This window comes from Arvicanthis niloticus, chromosome 4 (genome assembly GCF_011762505.2).
Source record: "Arvicanthis niloticus isolate mArvNil1 chromosome 4, mArvNil1.pat.X, whole genome shotgun sequence".
NCBI classification, from domain to species: domain Eukaryota; kingdom Metazoa; phylum Chordata; class Mammalia; order Rodentia; family Muridae; genus Arvicanthis; species Arvicanthis niloticus.
Window position 1 is genome coordinate 106,514,451 of NC_047661.1, and position 23,081 is coordinate 106,537,531.

Consider the following 23,081-nt stretch of genomic DNA (forward strand, 5'->3'; position numbering starts at 1 on the left):
TCACTGAGTTATATCCACAGCTCCTGGTTTTCCAAGTCAGGACCTCACTAAGTATCTCAGGCTAGCCTTGAACTCTTGACTCTGTTGCTTCGGTCTTCCAAGTGCAGGGTTCACTGGCATTTACAACCAAGCTGGGCTTAACTGGTGTTTTGAAACACCCAAATTGGAATCTTAACCGACCCTTAAATGTTACAACTTAATATAAGAATTTGATGTAGGGAGGTCACCAAAGTACTGCAATAGAAAAAATAAAAGACAAAATAATTTGCCCCTTGTGTAATTTATTTTTAAAAAAAACCATGAAGTCATTAATGTTTATTGCAATGATGATTGGCAACTGGATATTTTTACTTACTTATTTTTACCTCTATCCCTAGCCTTTGTCATAACTGAGACAGAAGTACTAGCAGTAGATAGTGTGAGAGGAACCGGCTATCATCCTACAGCACACACGACAGCCCATGAAACAACGCACTGTCCCAAATGTTAACAGTTCTAGGGTGGAAAACCCTGGTGCCAATTAAACGTTTAAAGACTCAACTTTGCAGAGTAGTTTCCTCATCTTTCAAAGAAGGTTAGGGAAATGTAAGTATTTAATGTAAAAGTTGGTTTTCCAAGAGCCAGGCTTGGTGGCACATTCCATTAATCTCAGTGCTCTGGAGGCAGAGATAGGCAGATCTCTGTGCATTCAAGAAATGGGGGTGAGGGGGGGACTTACAATTGCTTGAAAAAATTTTTTAACCTACATCAGCAGCTGTGACTACATGTACAAGATCAAGCCAACCAAACTCCCAGTTTGGATTGGGGAGAGGTCATGATGCCTCACCCCCCAGCTGAGGAGCTATTGACAATTGATAGCTGCTATTCAGAAGAAGGGTCCATTTTCTTCAGGAATGTGGTCATGGGAAGTCTACCCATGTTCCAGTGGCCGGTCCTATACCTGAGTGGTTTGTTGGTTTGTTTGTGTGTTGTTTGTAAGGGCATGAAATTGTGAAGGAAAGTGGGGGCAGCGGGTAGATGGGGGGGGGGGAGAAGGGGGTAGAAAAAAACCCAACATTTTAAAGATGAAAAAGGAAAACAATTATAGACTTCTGAGCCCAGGGAAGCTAAACTTCTGTTAGATAGTGTTTTCCTTTATTTTTAAATTCGCCTTTTAGTAGCCTTTCTACAACACTTAGGAGACATTGAAGTTTAGAGGTCATTTAAAAATACTTTTAGAAGTCAGAAAAAGATATAAATAACTCCAAGTTGAGAAGTCTTGTTATTTCTTTATCGGATTCACGTGGAAGACTAAGCTCTTTGAATATGTTTTATTGTTTGCCTTTACAGCAACGGGGTGAGGTAGTTCTTACATCCATCTCTTTTTAAAGGTAAGTTACTCAATGTTAAAAACAGTCCGGTAGAGGGCAGTATTCCACATGCTTCATGACAATCCACATCTATATAGAGATAAGTATACACATCTATGGAGTGTCCATACATGCATAAATACAGCCAGAGTTGAATACTTACATGATCTAAACACAAACAGAAAAGGCTTAATTTTCAATTAAAAAAAAAAAAAAAGATTCTGTAGCATTCCTGGAAATTTTTATTCCAGGCCCCTTGAGGGCACACTGTGAGAATGTTCACTATGCCTACGGTTTGGGAACTTGGAAGCTTACTTGATACAGAACAATGCTCTCATTGGACATTAAAGGGAGACCTGACTCAGAAAAGATCGTGCAACTTGCTTACGGCCACACTTCCGGCTGTGCATCTAAGAGGTGACGTATTTAGGATGTGAGTTTGTACCTGACTGTTAAGGTTTTACTGCTTCACCACCTTCCAGGAATCCGCTCAAGTCAAACAGCTTGTAAAATAAGACTTTGGAAAAGCTGACACCCTACTTCCCGGAAATGCGAGGTGGGCGTTTCCCATACTTTATCCCCTGACTCCCGTATCCTTACAGGTGTTTGTCTATGATTTCCTTCTGCCTCGGTGACCAGGTAAAGGCTCTTGGCAAAGAACAGCTCAGAGGAAGTCACTGGCTCCAGCCTATCCTCGGAACCGATTTCCAAGACCGCCATTGTGTTTGACCCTAATCCTAGACCACTGGCAAAGGCTTCAGTTGAGTTTCCAGGAAGAAAACGGGTTCAGAGAGTGTGTGTTTAGGACTCACCATCTGCCAGTCTTTTTCTGCGTGGTTTACTCCCAAGAACTCGAAGAATGAAGCAAATCCTTCATTGAGCCACAAGTCGTCCCACCAGTCCATTGTCACAATATTTCCAAACCACTGAAATGAAAAGCAGTGAATGAGGAAGTAGTTAGATGTTTACTCTCATGGTAGGGAGTTGTGGAGAAAATTTCCTGGCATGGATTTGTAACTGACACAGAATCAGTCAACATTGTACCTAACATGTATTTCCCACTTTATCTTGATTTGAGGAATGTTACATTCTCCCACTTATTCCCATTTTTTAAGGAATATATAATATCCTAGGAAGGTCTCTTGCGTTTTTATTAAACACAATACAGTCTAAAGCAGTGGTTCTCAGCCTTCCTAATGCTGTTCCACACATCATGATAACCCCCAACCATAAAATTATATTTCTTGCTACTTTGTAACTCTAATTTTGCTACTGCTGTGAATCGTAATAGTGAATCATAATATACATATCTGTGTTTTCTGATGGTCTTAGGCGACGCCTGGGAAAGGGTCATTTGAATCCCATGGGGCAATGACCCACAGGTTGAGAACCACTGGAAAGTTTCTGTGCAGTTAAATGTTAGTTAACATTTAGACTGGCTTTCACACTGGATGTTTTGAGTTGGTCTGTTTTACTTCATTGGTCATCCACATTTTGTATTACTGCTGTGGAAATAGACCAGTTTTAAAAAGCAAGCAGACTTGCTTCAAAGCCCTCTCTCTACCTGGTGTACGAGTTCATGGGCAACCACACTGGCCACTCTTTGTTGGTTGGATGAGGCCGATAGCAGGGGATCATAAAGCAGGTTTGTTTCTCGGTAAGTGACAAGTCCCCAGTTTTCCATGGCTCCGGTGCCAAAATCTGGAATAGCAATTTTATCTATGGAAAAAGACAGTCTGGTGAGAAACACATTCTTTCCACTTGTTCACAGTGTTTCTTACCAAATTAAGTTTGTTGGTTGACTTTTTTAAGGCTAAAAATAATGTTTCAGAGTGAGAAGCAGGAATCATTTGTGCAAACATTTGATCCTAATGCACTCAACATTCCCACGGAGAAGCTCCTGCAGCCGCCAGACTTCAATGTGTCATCCTTCCCTACCCCCCTCTTTTTCTTAAGGATTACATGACTCCTTTTTTACTCAAAGCCTGTATGGTTTTATGTCTTTTCTTTTCTGTTCAGTCCTTCATTTTTATTAGTTTCCCCATCCCTTATTTATGACCTTGGTTATAAACAGCATCTGTTTGGGTGAGACAGTGTTAGGGAAAAAAAAGGAATGAAGCCTTTAAATGAGAACTGAGAAGACAGAGCTTGAGAGCTCATAGAGACAGCTTACATGTCAAGGACACAGGCTTAGAAACCCTGCCCCCTCCAATGATGTACAATTTAAGGACAGTCTGATTCTCTGCCAAACTAATGTCCTCTTTTTCTATCCCTTCCCTTTGCTGTCTTCTTTTACATTTTAAGTAAGTTGGGATTGACCAATTTCTCTCTCTTTCTATTTTTTTTTAATCCAGGTCACAGGAATTTCTGTGTTTATTTTCTCTAGATTCTAGGTATAATGCCCAACAAGGGGAGGCAGTGCTGAGCACTTCCACATCAAAGCTGCAGACAGGAAAAGCATTGAAATACAGCTTCCCCAGCTAATGAACTATGACCTGAATGTCATTTTTATCACCACTATAATTTAAATGTGGCACAAAATTTTAAATAAGTGAAATTTCATTCTAACATATAAGAAAGGGGCCTTTCTGGTTGAAATAAAATTTCTTAAAGATTTGTATGAAAGAATAAAAAATATATATTTTCATTAAAAATCAAGGTAATAGTGATTTTCTTTTCATGTTATTCTTATTCTATGGGTTGGTTACTATGGTATTCGAATACCCCTAAAGCTTAGGAAAGTATTGCCCCTGTAGCCAACATTTTCCACTATGTTGGAAAGTATGATTTGTACAAATCCCTGAGGGAATACAAGCAATCTCTTCTCTAGTGAAGACAGACATTATAATTAATTAATGTCAATTCAATTACCTTCTGATATAAGTGAGGACATCACTTCCAAAGGCTCTATAACACAGCTAATTCTGAAAGCTTTGAAGATGCACAGGGAAGCAGATGGGGAGGGAAGAGAAGGGAGTAGGAAGAGAAACTGGTGTGAGTTCTGCATCTGGGGTCACCACGATCACATGGAGTGAGACAAAGACAATGAACATTGAGGCATTCGGGTTCCTGAAACATCCAGAATTTTCCCTCTGACTCTGGTAAAAAAACTACTTGTCCTTTTGTGTCCTCTCATAATGGATAAGTGACACAAAGTGCCATTGAAGAGAAAATGAGGTGTGGAGGGTGTACACACGCAGTCACTGTGCCTTTTGCCTTCCATGGGATTTATTAAGGTGGTAGGTACTACATAGGGAAGTGAACTCTTGGTTGTCTCTCTGTGTGTGTCTCCCTCTTTCTCTGTCTCTCTGTCACTCTCTGTCTCTCTGTCTCTGTCTCTTTCTCTCTCTCTCTCTCCAAGACAAGGATTCTCTGTCAATCCTGGAACTCCCTCCATAGACTAGGCTGGCCTCGAACTCAAAGCCACCACCTGCCACCTGCCTCTGCCTCCCAAATTCTGGGATTAAAGCTATGCACCACCACAGCCCAGGCAGTTGGTTGGTTCTCTTACTGCCTTCCTTACAAGTGTCTCCAAGGGTCTTACAGTTACAACTTTGTTCAAACCAGTCGTCACTCAAGCTTGTTTGTGCTGTTGATGGAGACAGCATATCCATACATTTGGAATATGGCTTTCCTTGCATTTTACAAAAAAGAAAAAACATGTATTTCTCTCCACACTGAAGAAAAGGAAACTCTGGAAGGAGCTTCAGTTTTGCATTCCCAGGGCTAGAAAGTCTTGCATGATGGTCAGGTTGGAAGCACATGGGCCTCTTACAACACCACTGACCCCTACTGTTTTTCAATCCTTAGGAGGACCACACAGGCATTGGAGGTTATGGAGATTATTGGAGGACTCCTGATTTTTTTTTTTTTTTTAATGAAGTGATGTAGGTGGCTGTTTTGGCCTCACTGTGAGCATGCTCTTCAAGGAGTCGCTTTTCAAACCAAAGATTAGATCTTCATCATATCAAAGTAGAGAGTGACTATTATTTTTGAAAGACTCCAGCATGGATCTTTGTAGCTAACATCAGATGTGAAGCGCGTGCACGTACTAAAAAGACTCAGAGATGATCAGTAATTAATGGTAATATAATTAGACACACTAGGTTAACTTAGGTTTTTTATTTTTAAAGACAAAAACAAAACAAACCCAAAAGCAACTTGAAATGAGGAATTAAAAGTATTTTCTCACCCAGTTTAGGAAGAGAATACTCCATAGCAAAGTAGTCTTCGAAGTAATCAAATACAGCCTTGGTTATGTCGGCCGCATACTCTGCTGTTTGTTTTTGATTGGGCTGGACGTAAACAGTGAGCTAGTAAGGAAACATTCGGAAAGATGAGTCTTCATCTGATAAATCCCAGACCCACAAACTGTGAAGCACGAGATAACTGAACACCGGAGGCCTTTGGAGTCAGAGCTTCCAGTTTGAATCCCCAGCCTGCTTTGTGTAGCCTTGCACAAATCATTACACGCCTCTAAGACTTGGTTTAAAAAAAAAAGGGGGGGGGAGGGTCATTAAGATGTAACTGTGTGACTTTAGTGAATAGAAACAGCTTAAAGCATAATGATCGGCATATGGAAACCATTGGATAAGTTTGCTTCGGAAGCCTGACAGCATGTCAGACATTAAAAGGTATTATCACCTTTCAAAAATCTGTATTGTCTGGGGCTGGAGAGATGGCTCAGCAGTTAAGACCACTGACTGCTCTTCCAGAGGACCTGGGTTAAATTCCCAGCAGCCGTGTGGTAGCTCACAACTGTCTGTTACTCCAGTCCCAGGAGATCCGACATCTTCACACAGACATACATATAGGTAAAGCATCAACACACATAAAATAAAAATAAACAAATTATTTTTTAAAAACTGAAAAAAAAAAACCCTAAACCCTTGCGTTGTCTTTTTGGTGTTTATGACTCTATGTGTCTACTTTTCTTCCCTTGTACCCGTGGGCTTGTCGTCTTGAGTACACAGTTCCTTGTGAGGAAACAAACTCATTTCATTCCTCTCATTGAAGGTGCGTTAGACCACATGTTTCCTCTTTGTGACATTCCACTCTGCTTATCTAAATGGCACAGCCGTGTTTCAATTTCACTCCCAGCACCTAAAATATGATGGCTCAAAGGTTTCCCAAGAGGGAGTGAGTTAGAATCATCCATCCTCTGAGGTGCCGTCGTATTATTTTATGTCCCTGTGACCTAATTTACAAACCAAAATGAGTGAAGATTTTTGTCCCAACTCTAATCGTTTGTGACTTTAATAAAAAAAAATATTAAGAATACTTCTAAGCAGTTGAATAGATGTAGTCTCTGGATGCTAGGATCTGTGCTGAGGAAACTTTTGGTCGTTTGGAGACTTCCAATGTGTGGAGGAGGGAAAAGGGCTTCAGATTACAGTCTGCTACATTTGTGAGAAAGTTAAGTGAGGTGTGGGTGGTACCCCCAAGACCTGATCCAAAACCCTCCGGCAATGATGAGATTCAGTCATTTTAGTAAGTTCAAGACTGTTGACCCAGAGAGAAAGAGAGAGAGAGAGAGAGAGAGAGAGAGAGAGAGAGAGAGAGAGAGAGAGAGAGAACACCTACTCATTTCCTCTTCCCATTGCATCACTACAATGATGATGTCATTTGAGCATACACCCCCTGCCCTGTTTCTTAGAAGCGGCCTCCCACAGTACAAAATGCAGATAGTAAAAGAATGTCCCTTAAAGACCAGTGCTGGCTGTCTGCTCCCATCGTATCGGATACTCTCACCTCTTTTGCATAAATCAAAATGAACTCCCGCTTCAGTCAGTGACCCTCTCAACAGTCTCTGAGCTTTTTAGTCTTTACTCTCCAAAAGACGTGAGATGATCCATTCCTACGACCCTCTCTTATCCTCTTGTTGAACAATGACAGACCTTCTCCAAGTGATAACTGAATCTAAGGACCCAGCTGGCAGCCACTGAACAGAACAATGGTGACCTGTCGTGGAAAAATCAAAGCCAGCATGGCGGCATGGCACTGCCTTACTGTCAGCAGAAAGGCTCGGGACCTTTCACCTGTCGAGGAGTTAGTGTTATAGACTCACTAAGATTTTTGCCACACTCACTCTCCATCAGACATTTCAGGGGGGAGCCGTCCTCTTGACACTGCCCTGCCATCTACACCCTGTGCTTTGTGCTGTCTGTTTGGAGTGGGAAGCCAAGCTGAGAAAAAGGAAAATCAGACAATAATGAACCCTCTGCTTCAGATGAAGCTGTGGGGAGGAGGAAGACTTAGTGCTCTTTCTGCTTCTGCTTTCCTATTACCCACAGAAGGTGGGCCCCTTTTACTGAATCCTGGGCTTAAGCACTCAACTATACTACCATTGAGCTTTGTCCCCACTCCCACAGACTTTGTCCAAGCATGCTTCTGTAACACTATCAGTTACTTTTTTTCCTTTGTCCACATTTCTGTTGATGACAGCAACAGAAAAGACTGCCATCAACGTTCATTCCTTCCTCACTGGTTTCTGAGGGAATGCCCAACCTTCATCCCCACACAGAACCATGCACTGTCTGCACCCTGTCAGCTGCAGATTACCCATCATCTAGGACCTTTCCAGAAAACCCCTATAGGTCATATTTTCCAGACACAGATTTGATCAATAAGCTGAGAAATCATAGAATCACATCCTCGAACTGGTCCCACAATCCCTTATCTATAATTATAAAATCCAAAGAGTTTTGAAGATTTTTTGCAATTAGACAAAGCATATCCATAAGTGTATCCTAGCTGCTATATGCCAGGAGCATATTATGACATGGAAGATTCTACCAACATGCTAACACTGTCTGCCATCTGAAGCCTCCATATACTGGAGGTAACATCTCTTCAACTTCAGACACCCATGATGTCCAGACTGAAGAATTTAGAAAGACTGCACCCTCGGCAGATGCCCTCACGGCTGCTCTGCTGCCCATTTCCAGCTCCCTGATGGTGGCAACATCATGCCCCATTCCTGTATCCCTCTCCTTCCTACAGACGACTTGCCCTACCTCAAAGCACTGGGTCTCCTACAGATGGACTGTATAAACTCCACTGTAAGTTGATTCTTCTTTTGAGACCATGACACATCTGCTCCGTTATTTCAATAGTGTTTCTCTTATTACACTGGACCCTATTATAAAGCAGGCTTAGTTTTGTAAAGGTTCATTTATTGTATTTTATGAGTATGATGTTTTGACTGCATATACGTCTGTGTATCATGTGTGGACCTGAGCAGGCTGGAGGGAGTGTCAGAAAGATTCTTTAGATATAGGTGGTGGTGAGCAGCCACGTGGGTGCTGAGAATCGAACCTGGGTCCTCCTCAAAAGCAGTAAGTACTCTTTTTGTTTGTTTGTTGGGTTGGTTGGTTGGTTTTTCGAGACAGGGTTTCTCTGTGTAGCCCTGGCTGTCCTGGAACTCACTCTGTAGACCAGGCTGGCCTTGAACTCAGAAATCCACCTGCCTCTGCCTCCCAAGTGCTGGGATTAAAGGCGTGCGCCACCACTGCCCGGCACAATAAGTACTCTTAACCGCTGTGCCAGCTCTCCAGCCCCATAAAGTAGGCATTTAGAATTTTTAATATGATGCCTTTCATTCTAGTGACTCTAGTCTCTTTGTTAGATTTGACTATCATGATGGACCAACTAAGAACTATTTAACAAGTCTTTATACCATTTTCCCCTATCCCTTATTTGTATCCAAACCACAAACCTTGTAAAACCTCCCCAACATTTACTTATGAGTCTCACTGGGTGGTGTTAGCTCTTCTCCTGCACGGAGCGTCTCATGCTACATATCATGTCTATGAATTTTGAACAACTACTAATAGAATGTCATAGTTTATGTAACTGCTGATCATTTTGCTGAAACTCTTACATGGATCCTGTTTTCACAACCCCTTATTCACTGTTAGAAAGTCTAAGAGCTCTGGAAATCAAAAGTATTTTATTTGTCTAAGTTAACTAATTTGGCAATATCATTGGACCTGAACTGATAGGTGGATTTTCATATTTTTTATTTTTCCTGTTATACACACACACACACACACACACACACACACACACACACCTATATCTACATGCATTGTTTATCAGGTACTTCCCCAGGTCCCATGAAAGCTATCAATTCATCAGTATTTTTAAAAAAAATTGCCTTCATACAAATCTAAACATGTAATTTCTAATGTAAAACCATCCCCCAAAACCTATGGCATTCATTTAAAAACTGAGAGTTCAAAGAGGATTTAAGTGTGTGGCAGTCTGAATGAGACTGCGTCTCTTCATATGTTTGAATACTTGATCCTCAGTGGAACTGTTTGGGAAGGACTAGGAGGTGGAGCCTTTTTGGAGGAAATGTGTCACTGGGGGTGGGACTTTTCACTATGCTGCCCCAGTATTTTCTCTGCCTTGTGCTTGTGGATGGAGATAAAAAGTTCTCAGTTGCTGCTTTCATTCAGCCATCATGGACTCCTACCACTCTGGAACTGTAGACCCAATTCCACACACTTCCTTTTATAAGTTGCCTTGGCTAGTACATGTTATCAAAGCAGTGGGAAAGTGACTGGATAAAAATGCAAGACACAAACGAGAGCAGAGTTTAAGTCAGGTTCTCCCCACACCATCACACTGCCTCTTTTCTCCACTAGTAAAGATGAAGCTTCACGTCTCCTAGCTATGCAACAGAGAGACGGATGGATTGAATAAGATAACATTTCCACAGTGTTTGCCACATCCAGCTTCTGGGTCTCATTGCCAGAATCAGTATCATAGATAAAACATTCAGTTATTAGCCTTGCTGACTCTTTGTCTGAACTTCCTTCTGTGTGAGTGACAGCACAAGGTGGTGCCCACATTGCTTTAAAGAGCAATGGAGAATGAGGGGATGACAGGAAGTGAACCTTGTGCTTTTGAGATACAAAATAATGGGTTCTTGGTATCCACACAATGAACGTGAAAGTCAAGCCACTCGATTTGCAGGAGCTTCATTTAGAAAAGCTTTCAGAAATGATTTCAGAAAGCCAGGAACCAAACAAAGCACAGAGTTTTCATTGTGATAATGGATGGGATAGAGACTAGAAAGGTATCCAGGCTACCCTATCTCCAAAGACTAGAGATTTATCTAGGTCGGGAGAACAAAAAAGATTGACCATGGCAGTAGACCAAGAAATTGTATACAGATCTGATATCAGGACACTAAACTTGGGAAGACTCTACCAACAGAAAGAACCAGTTTCCAGACTGACAAACACTATGGCCACCATTGCCGGCTCAAAGCCAGGTGTGATGGTTTGAATATGCTTGGCCCAGAGAGTGGCACTATTAGGAGGTGTGGCTTTGTTGAAGTAAATAGATAAGATTAAAATTAAAAATCAGAACAAGAAAGAGACACCTTCACAGCTTTCACCCCATTCTTGCATACATATATGTTATGTGATGTTATTGAAGATGACATCACTGTGCTTAGTTTTATGTCTATATTCTACATATCCTAGCAGAGCAGAAAGATAGGAGAGAAGAGTATTTGGAGGAAACAAAACAACAAAACAGCAATGACACATCAGTTTTCGTTGTATGCTTTCAAGTTTGTCTTTCCAATGTGACACCTTCTTTGCAGATGTTGAATTAATATAGACTTTCTATTATTATTCTTTGTGTCTTGAGACAGAGTCTGATGTAATCTACACTGACTTTGAACTAACTCACTATGTAGCCAAGGTTGGTCTTGAACTCCTAATCCTCTGGCTTCTATCTCCCTGGTACTGAGATTATAGGTGGGCCACTAAGGCCACACCAACATCTATTTTTATTTTTTACAACAGTAACAATAACCGAGTGTCAGATAACTTGTTTTGACTCAAGTGGGCTGCCAGTAAAAGCTCATGTGGCCTCAGGGAGCACCCTGGGCTTCTCCAGCCCTTCCTGAGCAGCTACATGCTAGGCTCCAAGTTCTGAACACAGTTTGGACCCATAGAGTTAACAACAATTGCAACAGCTATCATAGTGCTAAAGGCTTTCTGTATATGTACAAATTTACCTCTGGATAAGATGCAAACCTAAACCTAGGAGGAATACGTCATATCAGAAGGCAAACTTGGAAACACACAAACGAAAGGGATGTGTCAGTGCTGTTTGCTACCAAATATCTTATGCTGGCTGGTCAGGGAGCTGCAGGCATTTACCTGTCCTTGCCTCCCCGGCTCAAGGATTATAAATGTGTTACACCTTGCCCAGCTTTTTATATGGGTGTTACAAAATGCAAAACATACTCGTGTGTATGCAGTATACATTTTACTGACTGAACCTTCTTCCGGGGCACCCCACTCCCAACATAACATTTAAAAACAATAAAATGAACTCATGACCAAAATAACCATAGGAGATTTTAAGCTACCCTTTGCATGCCACAATAATAATTGCTGTAGACAAGAGCTACTGCTTTAATGAGAAGTCAGAACTGTTGAGAGAAAGATGGTATTTACAGAGCCTTGAAATACTCCCAAATAGTTATTGCTCAGTATAGTGATCATGACGAGTGTGTAGAGAGTCTGAAAGAATAGAGTCAACTCTATTCCTTTCCTCAGGATGTGGACTGCAAGCAGGGACTGCTGTTAAGAAAAAGAATGTGGAAATGTGAAAGGGGGAGTCACAACAGAATAAATGATTCACACCATGCTAACTAATGGACTCCTCATCTCTGTGGTACCCTCCAAATCAAAAGCCCTAGTCAATTCTTACCAAAAAAAAAAAAAAAAAAAAACCCACACAAACCCAAATGGGGCAGCCTACAAGATACCTGACCAGTGCTCTTCACATGTGTGGAAATTGATTTCTGTGCCCAAACTGTTCCCATAAACATGGAGATGTCCCCACCCCCATGTTTATGAAAAACATGATGAGTGTGAACTCATGAGGTGACAAGAGCACAAGATAATAAGGAAGGACTCTGTGTACCCAGGAAAGGCAGCATTAATTAGAACAGGAAGAAGTATGGGTGGACTAAGCTGTTGTTAAAACAAAACAAAAATGCTACGTCTATGAAGAAGATTGTACTGAGTGGACACCTTTCTGTAGATCTAAAAAGATGACAGCCATTGGCGATGCGAGATCTGGAAGTAGGAAGAGAAAGGGCCAAGTGATCCATTCCTGTTCTCAGCTTCATTATGAAGACAGAAAAATGTTGAGGTTGCACTGATTGCTCACATGCGCACACACACACACATACATACACAAAAGCACACACACACACACACACACACACACACACACACACACAATGTCCCAGACTGGAGGAAGCGAGGCTTGACTAAGCCCTGTACAGATGGACTGTCTATTGGCTATGGAAACAAAGCAAACACAATAGCAGAAAAGCTGATGAAACCCAAATAAAGGGTTGTTGGTTGATTAGTCCATAGGGTTGTATACATAATCATTTCCTAGGCTTAATGAATGTCTGATAGTTATATATCAAATATATATAGTTAAATAGTTATATATAGTCTTGACGCAGCATAACAATTATATCTTTGTGAATTATTTCAAAATATGATGTTAAAATACACCCCATTACTAAAACAGTATTTTCTAGGGAGATAATTTCTATAAAATGCAAAAATTAAAACTCATGACAAAAAAACTTAAAACCTGAGTCTAGAGAGATGGCTCAGTGGTTAAGAGCACTGACCGCTTCTCCAGATGACCCACTTTCAATTCCTAGCACCATCATGGTGGCTCACAACCATCTGTAACCAGAGCCCTGGGGGATCCAAAGTTCTCTTCTGAACTCCATGAGTACCAAGCCCCAACATGGTACACAGTCAAAACCTCCATCCACATGAAATAAAATCATAGTCGAAGTAACTTAAAACCCTCCTAAATATAGTTAGTATCTTTCTTAAGCAAAACAAACAGAAGCCAGTACCATGCATAGTCTGTGACGCTGCATTTTCGTTTAGGCAAACAATGAACTAAGATGAGGGTAATTGAGAAACCAAGTGTAATTCTCAAGGCTTCACCCCCAGGTAGAATTCTGGGCACCGTGATTCTGGAACTGTTTCTCTACACTTTGGGGAAGAATGTACAGTCTCTTTCTGAGTTAGAATTGACTTGGCTGCAGTGCATGCACTAGCTGAGTGAACATTGTCTTTCACCTGAGTTTGCTCTTCAATTTTCTTTGCTAGGAAAGCCAAGGAAGCTCTCCAACAAGGCAAGAATTCCTTTTTACTCATACTTCCTTACAAAAGACCAAATGCCCCAAAGAAAGTTAACTTGGCCTGGATTGGATTCCTTGGAACTGGGTTCAAAATACATTCTGGAGAAATCACTGTAGGTCAAACACATTGGAGAGGATGTCACAAACCTATGAATAGGAAATGATTTTACTTGTGGCAATTTGGAATTTTTTGTTTGTTTGTTTGTTTGTTTGTTTGTTTTCGAGTAGTTTCTGTTTTCTTCCAAACGATCTATAATGTATGTGTTTGAGGGAATATGCATATTTAAATCCAAATGTCATAGATTTGAAGATGAATTGCAATGTATCCCAGGACCTTGAAGCATAAATATTATTATTATTATTATTGTTGTTGTTGTTGTTGTTGTTATATCCTTATTTTTGTTGTTGTTGTGGATAGCCCAGGCCTTGTATTTTGATACTAATTCTCCTTTCCTGTGAACAGCTGCAGAGGAGGTGTGAGTCATTACACAGGTGAATTCTGGTTAACCTTCTGCCCATCTTAATTTGTAAAATAAAGGCTGAAGCCAGAAATTGGGTAGAAGAAGGGGAGGTGGAGAAATAAAGGTTGGTAGAAGATTGCAGAGAGGGGGACTGGAGGAAGACAATGGAGGAGGAAGATGTTGAAGGAGAGGACCACTGGGAAGTAGGAGGTGGAAGGACAGATGCAGGGTCTGGAAAACCCTCAGGTTATAAGGGTCTCATAGCTGGGGAACAGAGTAATGTAGGGCTGTCTACCCAATCTAGGCTTACAGAATATATTCATAATTACTGAGTTGTGTTTTCATTGACCAGTCATATTTGGGTTGGTGACTTAAAGATCTCCCACTACAATATCTATCTATCTATCTATCTATCTATCTATCTATCTATCTATTTATTTATTTATTTATTTATTTATTTGGTTTCTCAAGGCAGGGTTTCATTATGTAGCCTTGGCAGTCCTAGAACTCAACTATAAACCAGGCTGGTCTTGAATTCTGCCTCCTGAGTACTGGGATTAAAGGTGAGTGCCACCACTTCCTGGCTGTTAATAGTATTATTAATAACACAGTTAACATATTATGATGTGATTCCTGAAAGAATGATGAGATGGTAATTGTTACATTCATAGCTGAGCAGTTATCTCACACAGCTGAAGTGCCATGTACAGTAACTATACTGTACACAGTATAGTTCAGGGTGGATTGGTGGGTGGGTGGGTAGGTAGGTTGGTTGGTTTTTCTGAGGTGGAATTTAGTGTAATCATTTGCCACAAACCATTAAACGATCAACTAAACCTCAAAAAGCCTCAAGAGGTGGTTTTTTGCCAAGATCTGGAAGAGGGAAAAAGGGGGGGCAGAGAGACAGAGAGAGAGCAGAGAGACAGAGAGTGAGCAGAGAGACAGAGAGAGAGCAGAGAGACAGAGAGAGAGCAGAGAGACAGAGAGAGAGCAGAGAGACAGAGAGAGAGCAGAGACAGAGGTAAAAACAGAGATAGAGATCTACTTAATGGTGTCTGGTCTTAGTAGTTACAGAACTACTAATTTTTTAATAATACGTAATTTTCAAATTCCTCTTTTTTTTTTCAGAATTGAATAAAAACACAACACCACTACTCTTCAAAAAAATATCCAGAGCCAAAAGTTTTCTGAGCTATCTTAAAGCTCTATATAAATTTTCTCATGTACACATTTGGATTTTTGGCCAACACAAAAAGAACCCCAAGGGTTTTTTTGTGAACTTTTTGTTTCCCTTTTGGGGGTTTGCTTTTGCTTACAATAGATGGCTCCATTCCTGACACATGCTATATGTCCTTTCCTCTAGTTACAGTAAAAATAGACCTTGATCTGCTATAAGGGGCGAGAAAGAACTCCTGTCAGAGGGTTGAGTATGTACCCCTCACCAAATTTGATGAGAGTATCACAGGTTCTTGCATTATATAGTACAAACTGATTGAATGGGTGTCAGGGGATTAATGTCTCAGAATACATTGTTGGAAACAGCGTGAGTAAGAATGGTCATTGGCTCTACTCGATTTCTACGAAGAATGCTGTGTACACTGTAATGATCTAGCTCCTTCTTTAAAGTATTTTCCTGAAAGAGTAACAGGACTTCTGGTCCAAACGGTGCAGTAAATGATGCTCTGCTGCACCGTCGTGGCTCCCAGCATGCATCAGTGGGTGGATAAAATGCAAAATGTATAGTGTAAAATGTATAATGTATAAGACACAAGAGGGCTTTAACTGATAAGTCTCTATAAAACTTGTGAGAAGAAGCAGTGGGTGACGTTGGAGCAGTCAGCTTGCCAAGTAGGTACAGGGTCTCACCCCTAACCAAGAAGCTATCTGCAATTGATACCCACTGGCAAAATGAAAACCAGTTTTCTCCAATGGGTTGTAACTGGGTATATCTACTATGCTCCAGCCCAGGCCCCAGGTCTAGGAGTAACTGGCCAACACAAAAAGAATCCTATGGGTTTTTAATGGATTTCTTGTTTTTATTTTTAGGTGTGACTTTGTTATATTTTTGTCTTATTGGTCTTTAGCTAGTTTGTTTTGACTTTCATTTCTATGTTTTGATTTTGAAAGACACACAGAGAGGAAAAAATAGGTAGATAATAGACAAGCAGACAGACAGACAGGCAGACAGACAGAATAAAGTTGGGTAAGAGGTGGGCAAGACATTGGAAAGGTAGGGGGAGAGGTAAAACATAAGCAAAATAACTTGTATGAGAAAAAATTTTTAAAAAGAATTATTAACACTGGGCATGGTGGCTCATGCCTTTTACTCAGTACTCATGAGGTAGAGGCAGGTGAATGTCTGTGAGTTTGAGGCCAGCCTAGTCTACAAAGTGAATTTCAGGACAGCCAGGACTGTTGCATAGAAAAACTGTGTCTTGAACTGTAGGAAGAGCTAAGGTGGGAGGAGTAAGGGAGAAAGAGGAGGAGTAAGGGAGGAAGAAGAGAAGGAAGAGGAGGAGCTAAGGGAGAGACAGAATGAGAGAGAGGGACACGGAAGCTGATGTTCACATGTCCCTGGCAGTCAAAGGTAGTTGGTATATCTAGGTTGGGTATTGGGTTACACTTCTGATTGTATGGGCATCTTGTTATTGAGCACTACCAAACTTATAAAGCCGTTGATTAATATTTAAGCATTAGAATCTCATTTTTCTTACTGGGCCCTTGTGGATGGTGGGATGGTCTGGGCAATGCCCAGCCTTGCAGAGACAGTATGGAAGATTGGCAGAGCTATCTCCCACACTGGCAACTCGTGGGTGGCAGGGCTGGTGTTTCTGGCTAGCTGTTTCTAGCTGCAGCGCACGTGGTCTCTGACCACATGGTTGAGCTAGGCCAGTGGCCGTTTTTTAAATAATTACTACAACATTGAACCCCACCCCCATCCCAAAATTATTTGCCTTGAGTTTGGGAGGGAGTAAGGGAGACTACAGAATGTATGGAAGAGAGAGGACATGGTATAGGTCAGAGGGAAGAGAGGAAAGAGGAAATGATGTAATTATATTTTAATTAATTTTTAAATTATTTTTAAAAATTGAAAAATGTGTAAGAGTCATGGTTAGATGAGTAAAAAATGTGTAATAGGAAATAATAGTACAGGAGGGATGATAGAGGGTTTTAGATGGAAAACCATTTCTCTCTTTCTTTTTAAAAAGTAATTTAAGTAGAAAAACTTTAGAGAAATTGCAAATGATAAATATCTGTGGCTATGATCCAAGAAAGCCTGATATGGAGGAGAGCCCATCACTGTGATATAGGAAATCCAGTAAGTGGGAGACTGTCAATGAGCATGACATGGCCATGTAGACCTTCATTCACCTTTGTCTGAGAACCACAAGAGATAGTAGCAAGAAAGTCACAGAAATGCAGGCTAGAAACCAACAGACCAGAGCATCCAGCATTCATGAGGCTCTACTGACTGACTGGCTTTTACACCAAAAGTTCCAAGGCAATTTTTCAACTAACTATTTATAATTCATGTTTTAAAAGAGTTATAAGACTTGGTGGGTTTCCTCTCCGTCACATTTCTAGAGGTCTAAGAAGGCTGAAGTTTGTTTGTTTGTTTGTTTGTTTGTTTGTTTGTGCTTCTCTCTGAAGTATCACACTGGGAATGTTTTCTTCTGGGGAGCCGATATTAGCCTTCAATTCAGAGTGAGCATATGAAGAGCTGGCGGGGACAAAAGGAAGTTTCATGAAGCATTAGCATGTACATTAGGTGCTTTGGGTCCTAAGGTGAAGTTCTGTTCAACTTTTAGGGGAGACTATCCCACATCTTAGCAGAAGAGGTGAAGGGGAAGGCGGCCCCGGGAGTCAGCTCCAGAGTCACCATCTCCCTGGCTTCTGACTAGAGCAGCCAGGGAACTTCAGAAAGCAGTTCAATTCAGCTCTGTTAGTCTCTTATGAAATAGGCCAGAAAGGAATAGTCATGATAGGATATCCTCACTCCCTTTCTGAAGGACGGCACTTAAGACAGAACATTCTGCTGATTTAAGACAGAACATTCTGCAGTCAGCTTTCACGGGAGAGCCATTTAAGAAGTATTTACTACTGTTGGGATCTTCTGCAAAACAGTATTTTCTACTATGTTGCTCTATTCCTTTACACAAAATTCATCCTTAGAATCTGGCCAAACAATGATACAAGCCATAATGACTCGACCAGGCAGCAGAGCTGCTCAGGGCACTCAGCGAAAGAGCCAACTCAAATTCATAGTTGCTACTAGAAAGTCACTAAGAATGGAATGTCTTCTGCCGTCGCTTGGCTTCATTCTGACTCATAAACTTATCTGAGCATAAAGGAATTGCACAGCCTTTCTGCCTTGTCTTGTCATTTTACTCAAAATAGAAAACAAAAGTACCCAGAATGTAATCATATTGTAAAAACGTAATGGGAGAAACACCTGTATGCGACAATGGTCATTTATCATGAGTTCTAAAGAAAGCACTCAATATACATTCCACATTTGCTATGCAACTGGAAGAAAACCATGAAGGGGACTAATGGACTCAATTTTATATCAAGCCAGAGGCACACCGCTGCCTATGAGAAGTAGAGTCTAGAAAACCAGTGTCCTGTATTGATGCCATCTCCCCAATGCACTGTATTGTCTTGGGAACTGGTGGTAGACTCGATTATACTAACAGCTGCATCAAAGTGACACAGGTGTTTGAGGTGGGTTGAGCTGGATCGCTCCTCCTGAGCCCCAAGGGAAGGGTCATTGGATGTTCCCCCACGCACAGTAAATTCTAGATTGGAAACTCAGTTTCTGCATGTCTCAGTATCAACCCCACTGATAACCTAAAGGAAGGCAGCTTTTTCCAGGAGCAAGTTTCATGGGATGTAGAAATATCTGGCTCTCCCCTTGTAATGACTGACAATAAGGCAATGTGACTTTCAGAACATTACATTTCCCAGAAATCTTGGCAGAGCATGATGCTTTAGAGAGCCTACAGAATGTGAGTCCCTATCACTCCCCAGATGGCTCTTGGGCAAAACATTTTAACTCTGTTGGCTTTGAGTTTCTCATCTGAAAGATGGGGTAGTGACTTTTCCCCTATAAATACATACTGTGAAAGTGTCCTATGGAGATATATATATGTTAGAGAGATGGACTGATGTACTTTCCAAGCAAAAGAAGAATCCAAAAAAAAAAAAAAATGGCAAAGTGGGGGCTTCCAAAACAAATCAATTTAAAAAAACCACTTAAAACATTTATCTTTTATTTTTACTTTATGTATATGGGTGTTCTGCCTGCATGTATGGCTGTGAATCATGTATGTACCTGGAGCCTGAGGTAACCAGAGAAAGGCATCACATTTCCTAGAACTAGAGTTACAGATGGTTGTGAGCCACCATGTGGGTGCTGATAATCTAATCCAGACCCTCTGGAAAAGCAGCCAGTGCTTTAGACCTTTGAGCCATCTCTCTAGTCCCCAAACAACAACAACAAAAATCATTGGGATAGCAAGATAAATCATCATATAAGGGGGGTTGGCGTCACTCTAAAGATCTGGGGTTCGATCCTCAGATCTTATGTAGTAGAAGAAGAGAGTAAACTTGCACTAGGTGTCCTCTGACCTCCACACCATGTGAATAATACATGCTCCCTCAACCCTCATACTAAATAAATAAATACCAAAAAAAATAAATTTAAAGGAATTTATTGAAGCTGTCATTTAAAAAACATATATTTTCATACTTTCAAAACTACTTCTGATACGTTGTCAACTTTTTTTTTAGAGTTCTGTGCCTGTTTGTCGATTTAAAAGTTATATCATTTGAAATACATATTTTTGGGGGGCTGTTTTGTTTTGTTTTGCATCAGGATCTCGGGAAGTTGCTGCCTGATTTTAATTACACATAGAAGTGACACCCATGAAGTGCTCAGCTCCTGGTTGCTTGCGGAATACTCACCTCCCCACCCTAGCTCTCCCGAGGAGCTCCTTCTAACTCACAGGTCTATCCTTGTAATGAAGTTGGGTAGAGTCATAGAGTCGGACATACTTGTACTGGTCTGTATAGGAGCTGGCTTTGAATTTCCAGCGAAGTTTTCCTTTAAAATAATTCAAGGTTATGCATAGGTATGGCTGTCACTTTTGTTTATTGATCACCTGTGTCCTGTAGCTTGTACTTTTCTATATTGTTCAGCGTATCCTGATGCTCCTAGAACCTGGTGACTAATTAGATTTCTTGCCAATTGTATGGAAAACGAATAAGCAATTATCTTTAAAACCAGAAAGTTAACCGCAAACAGACTGGCGGTAAGTTTTTGAAATCTCGTAAGACTCACTGGTTTGCCGCTCCTGGACATTCTCTGTATAGAGGTGAACTGATGGACAGCGAAGCACACCAGGTAAGTGCTCATCGGGACAGACTTCATAAAAGTGGTTTTATTCCAGTAGTTATCCACTATCTCTTCTCTCTATGGGAAACAGAAGGTCATCTTTTATTAAGCACAAGATCAACCATGAATAAGACAAACAAATGAATGCCCTAAGCCCCACTCTCTATTCAGAACTTCATTTTTGAAATTCGGACCTCAAATGCAAAGCTGTAATGCTGAAGAACCTGTAGGAGAAGTCACTTTGTTTTGTCAACACCCAGGAAATGACTCGATTACACCTTGGATCAGATTTCTCAGGGAAAAGTAAGCTTAACTGGCATACCAACTAGGCAGGAGTTTATCTTTCTGAAAAAAAAAAAAAAAAAAACCACACAGTGTTGACTATATTTTAATATTTGATCCCTTAATGAGGAATAGGCTAACTTTTACAGAAGGAAAAATTAAACAGGCAGGAGCTGGTTTCACCATGTGTAAGGAGAGTAGCGATTATGTAAATAACCAGTGTCTTTCTTCCCCAACTCCGGCTAACTACATTGAAGAGCCAAGGTATGGATGCTAAAGTCAAGGTCCTGGGTACCACTGTCAGAAGGGATGCCATTGTTTGACCCAACTACTCACTTGCTTGGATTTCTTATCCACACCAGTTCTGTCCATCCCACTTTCAATCAACTACCAGCCCTCGGCCAGACTCCTGCTACTGTAACTCAAACATTTGAACGTCCGTATATAACCACTCTCTGGATGGGAATATTCTTACCATTTGTGGGTATGTGCATGCTCCAGAGAGAAATTTACCTCACAATGAAAATCTACTGGTATCAATTTGTTCTTCTAACAACCCAGGTAATCATCCTTCTCCCAACAAGTATTTGAACCTAGCAGAATTAAAGCTACATAGTCTTTGAAGGTGAATAAGAGATCATAGGGAAGAGGAGGTCAGTTTGTCTTTTTTATGCCTCACCATCCTTTCCCCTCGTCTACTCCAAGGCAATCTGATGACACCTGTGTCTTCATCACATGTTTTAATTCATGTGTCAAAATTAAAATTGTTTTCCTTTACTCTTTCTTCTCCAAGCCAAACTGAATTTCCCAAAGAAAACGATCTAAAACATGGATTCCTTCTGGGGCTGTGGACATTTTACATTTTAGTCTTGGTATATTTGCTCTCGCTGTTTGGTTTGTGCTTTTTCAAGGACTGGTTTATTATTATGAGGATGGGATTCAGTGATACTTCAGGTAGTAAATCAGAAAGATGGGAGGTATAATTTCCAGGCAGAGATCAATTATACTGAAGAGTGAACCTGGTTCTTTTATGCATCAAATGTCTTTGGTTAACAATGTCACCCATTCTGAAGAGGAAACATAGGAGAGAGTCCTGTGTTGACAAGTATCCAGGCAGTGCGATTGCAGCCTATTATTACTTCAATGTTTGATAGGTTCTTTCTGCAGGAAAATCTATGGACATGTTGTTCCCTGAATTGAAGAACCAAGGTTGAAGTAATAATTTTCTTTTACACAGCTTTATCTATTTTTTTAAAGCTTGTTTGGAACTGAAAAGTCTAAACAGTTAGTCTGGCCTAGAAAACTTTAAGTGTATCATTGATTTTTTTTTCCTGCCTAGTGGTCTCTGTGGTTAGGTAGAGCCCCTAGCCAATGTCTATGTACTGTATTCTTTCTCTCTTCGAAATTGCAAGGTGAATTTATTGCTGGACTATGATAAGTTGACAATTTCCTAGGGTCAAAGAAACAAAGATTGCTAAGATGTATTCTTAATCTTTTAAATTGATAGCTAGAGCACGTTTAGTTTCAGAATTCAGGGTTCCCTTCTCTGGTAAATCAAGGAATTTGAGTAGTATTGTAAACTGGGTGTGCACGGAAACAAAAATTTTAAAAATGCTTACCTCTGCTGGCATATTTGAAAGTGCTGAGTATATATTCGGGTGAATGATAGAGATATTGTAAGTGGCCTTCTTATTGGGTTCATCGAAACAAGGGAAGGACTTCCTGGCGTCCGTTGGCTCATGGTCAGTGGCCGCTATGCTCCTTAGGAGTAAACAGAGACATAATGCACACAGCCCTCTGACAGTCCCTGTGATTCTATGCCTATAGAAAATATGCGCTATGTTATTGTAACTGTTAACATTTTCATGCACTCTGAGAAACTATCGAATGTCCATTAACGTGTTTTAGAATTCTGAGGGTACTCTACCTAAAACCTCTGCACAACAGAGGGCAAACACATGCAGAACCAGCTGCCTGTTTCTAACTATTGGGAGCTGTGAGCAGGTGTGTTCTGTCCTGAGCAGAGGAGTATAGTCTCAAACCCTCCCTTTTCCCAGTGGAACATTCCTCCTTGCTTATGCTACATCAAGGACAGAACTCCTGTTCACTCTCAGGCAACATTGGTGCCGAGCCATCACCCTGGTGAAGTCCATGATAACCTGCTCTGAAGCTCCATTCTGAGGGCCGAGGGCATAGCTCAGTAGTAGATCTGTGCAAGGCCCTGGGTGCAATCTCCACCGTGATCTCTACATTCATGATCTCTAAGCCCACTTTTGAAAGGACAGCAGCAGTATTCCTTACGGCTGTCACTAGGCATATGCTTGTAGGCACTAAACTGTTAAGGTTTAACATTTCTAGAATTTAAAGGTGAAAATACT

The 23,081-nt window shown here is 40.9% G+C and overlaps 1 protein-coding gene across 1 annotated transcript in view; it reads right to left on the minus strand.

Moving 5' to 3' along the window:
• Window positions 1–23,081, minus strand: part of Enpep (glutamyl aminopeptidase) — a 72,869-nt gene that overhangs the window by 39,330 nt on the left and 10,458 nt on the right. The window contains exons 2-6 of the mRNA XM_034501509.2: window positions 22,323–22,464; window positions 20,368–20,499; window positions 5,542–5,662; window positions 2,914–3,068; window positions 2,162–2,275 (exon numbers count right to left, since the gene is read on the minus strand). Coding sequence (XP_034357400.1) covers window positions 2,162–2,275; window positions 2,914–3,068; window positions 5,542–5,662; window positions 20,368–20,499; window positions 22,323–22,464 — 664 coding nt within the window. The remainder of the gene's footprint in view (window positions 1–2,161; window positions 2,276–2,913; window positions 3,069–5,541; window positions 5,663–20,367; window positions 20,500–22,322; window positions 22,465–23,081) is intronic.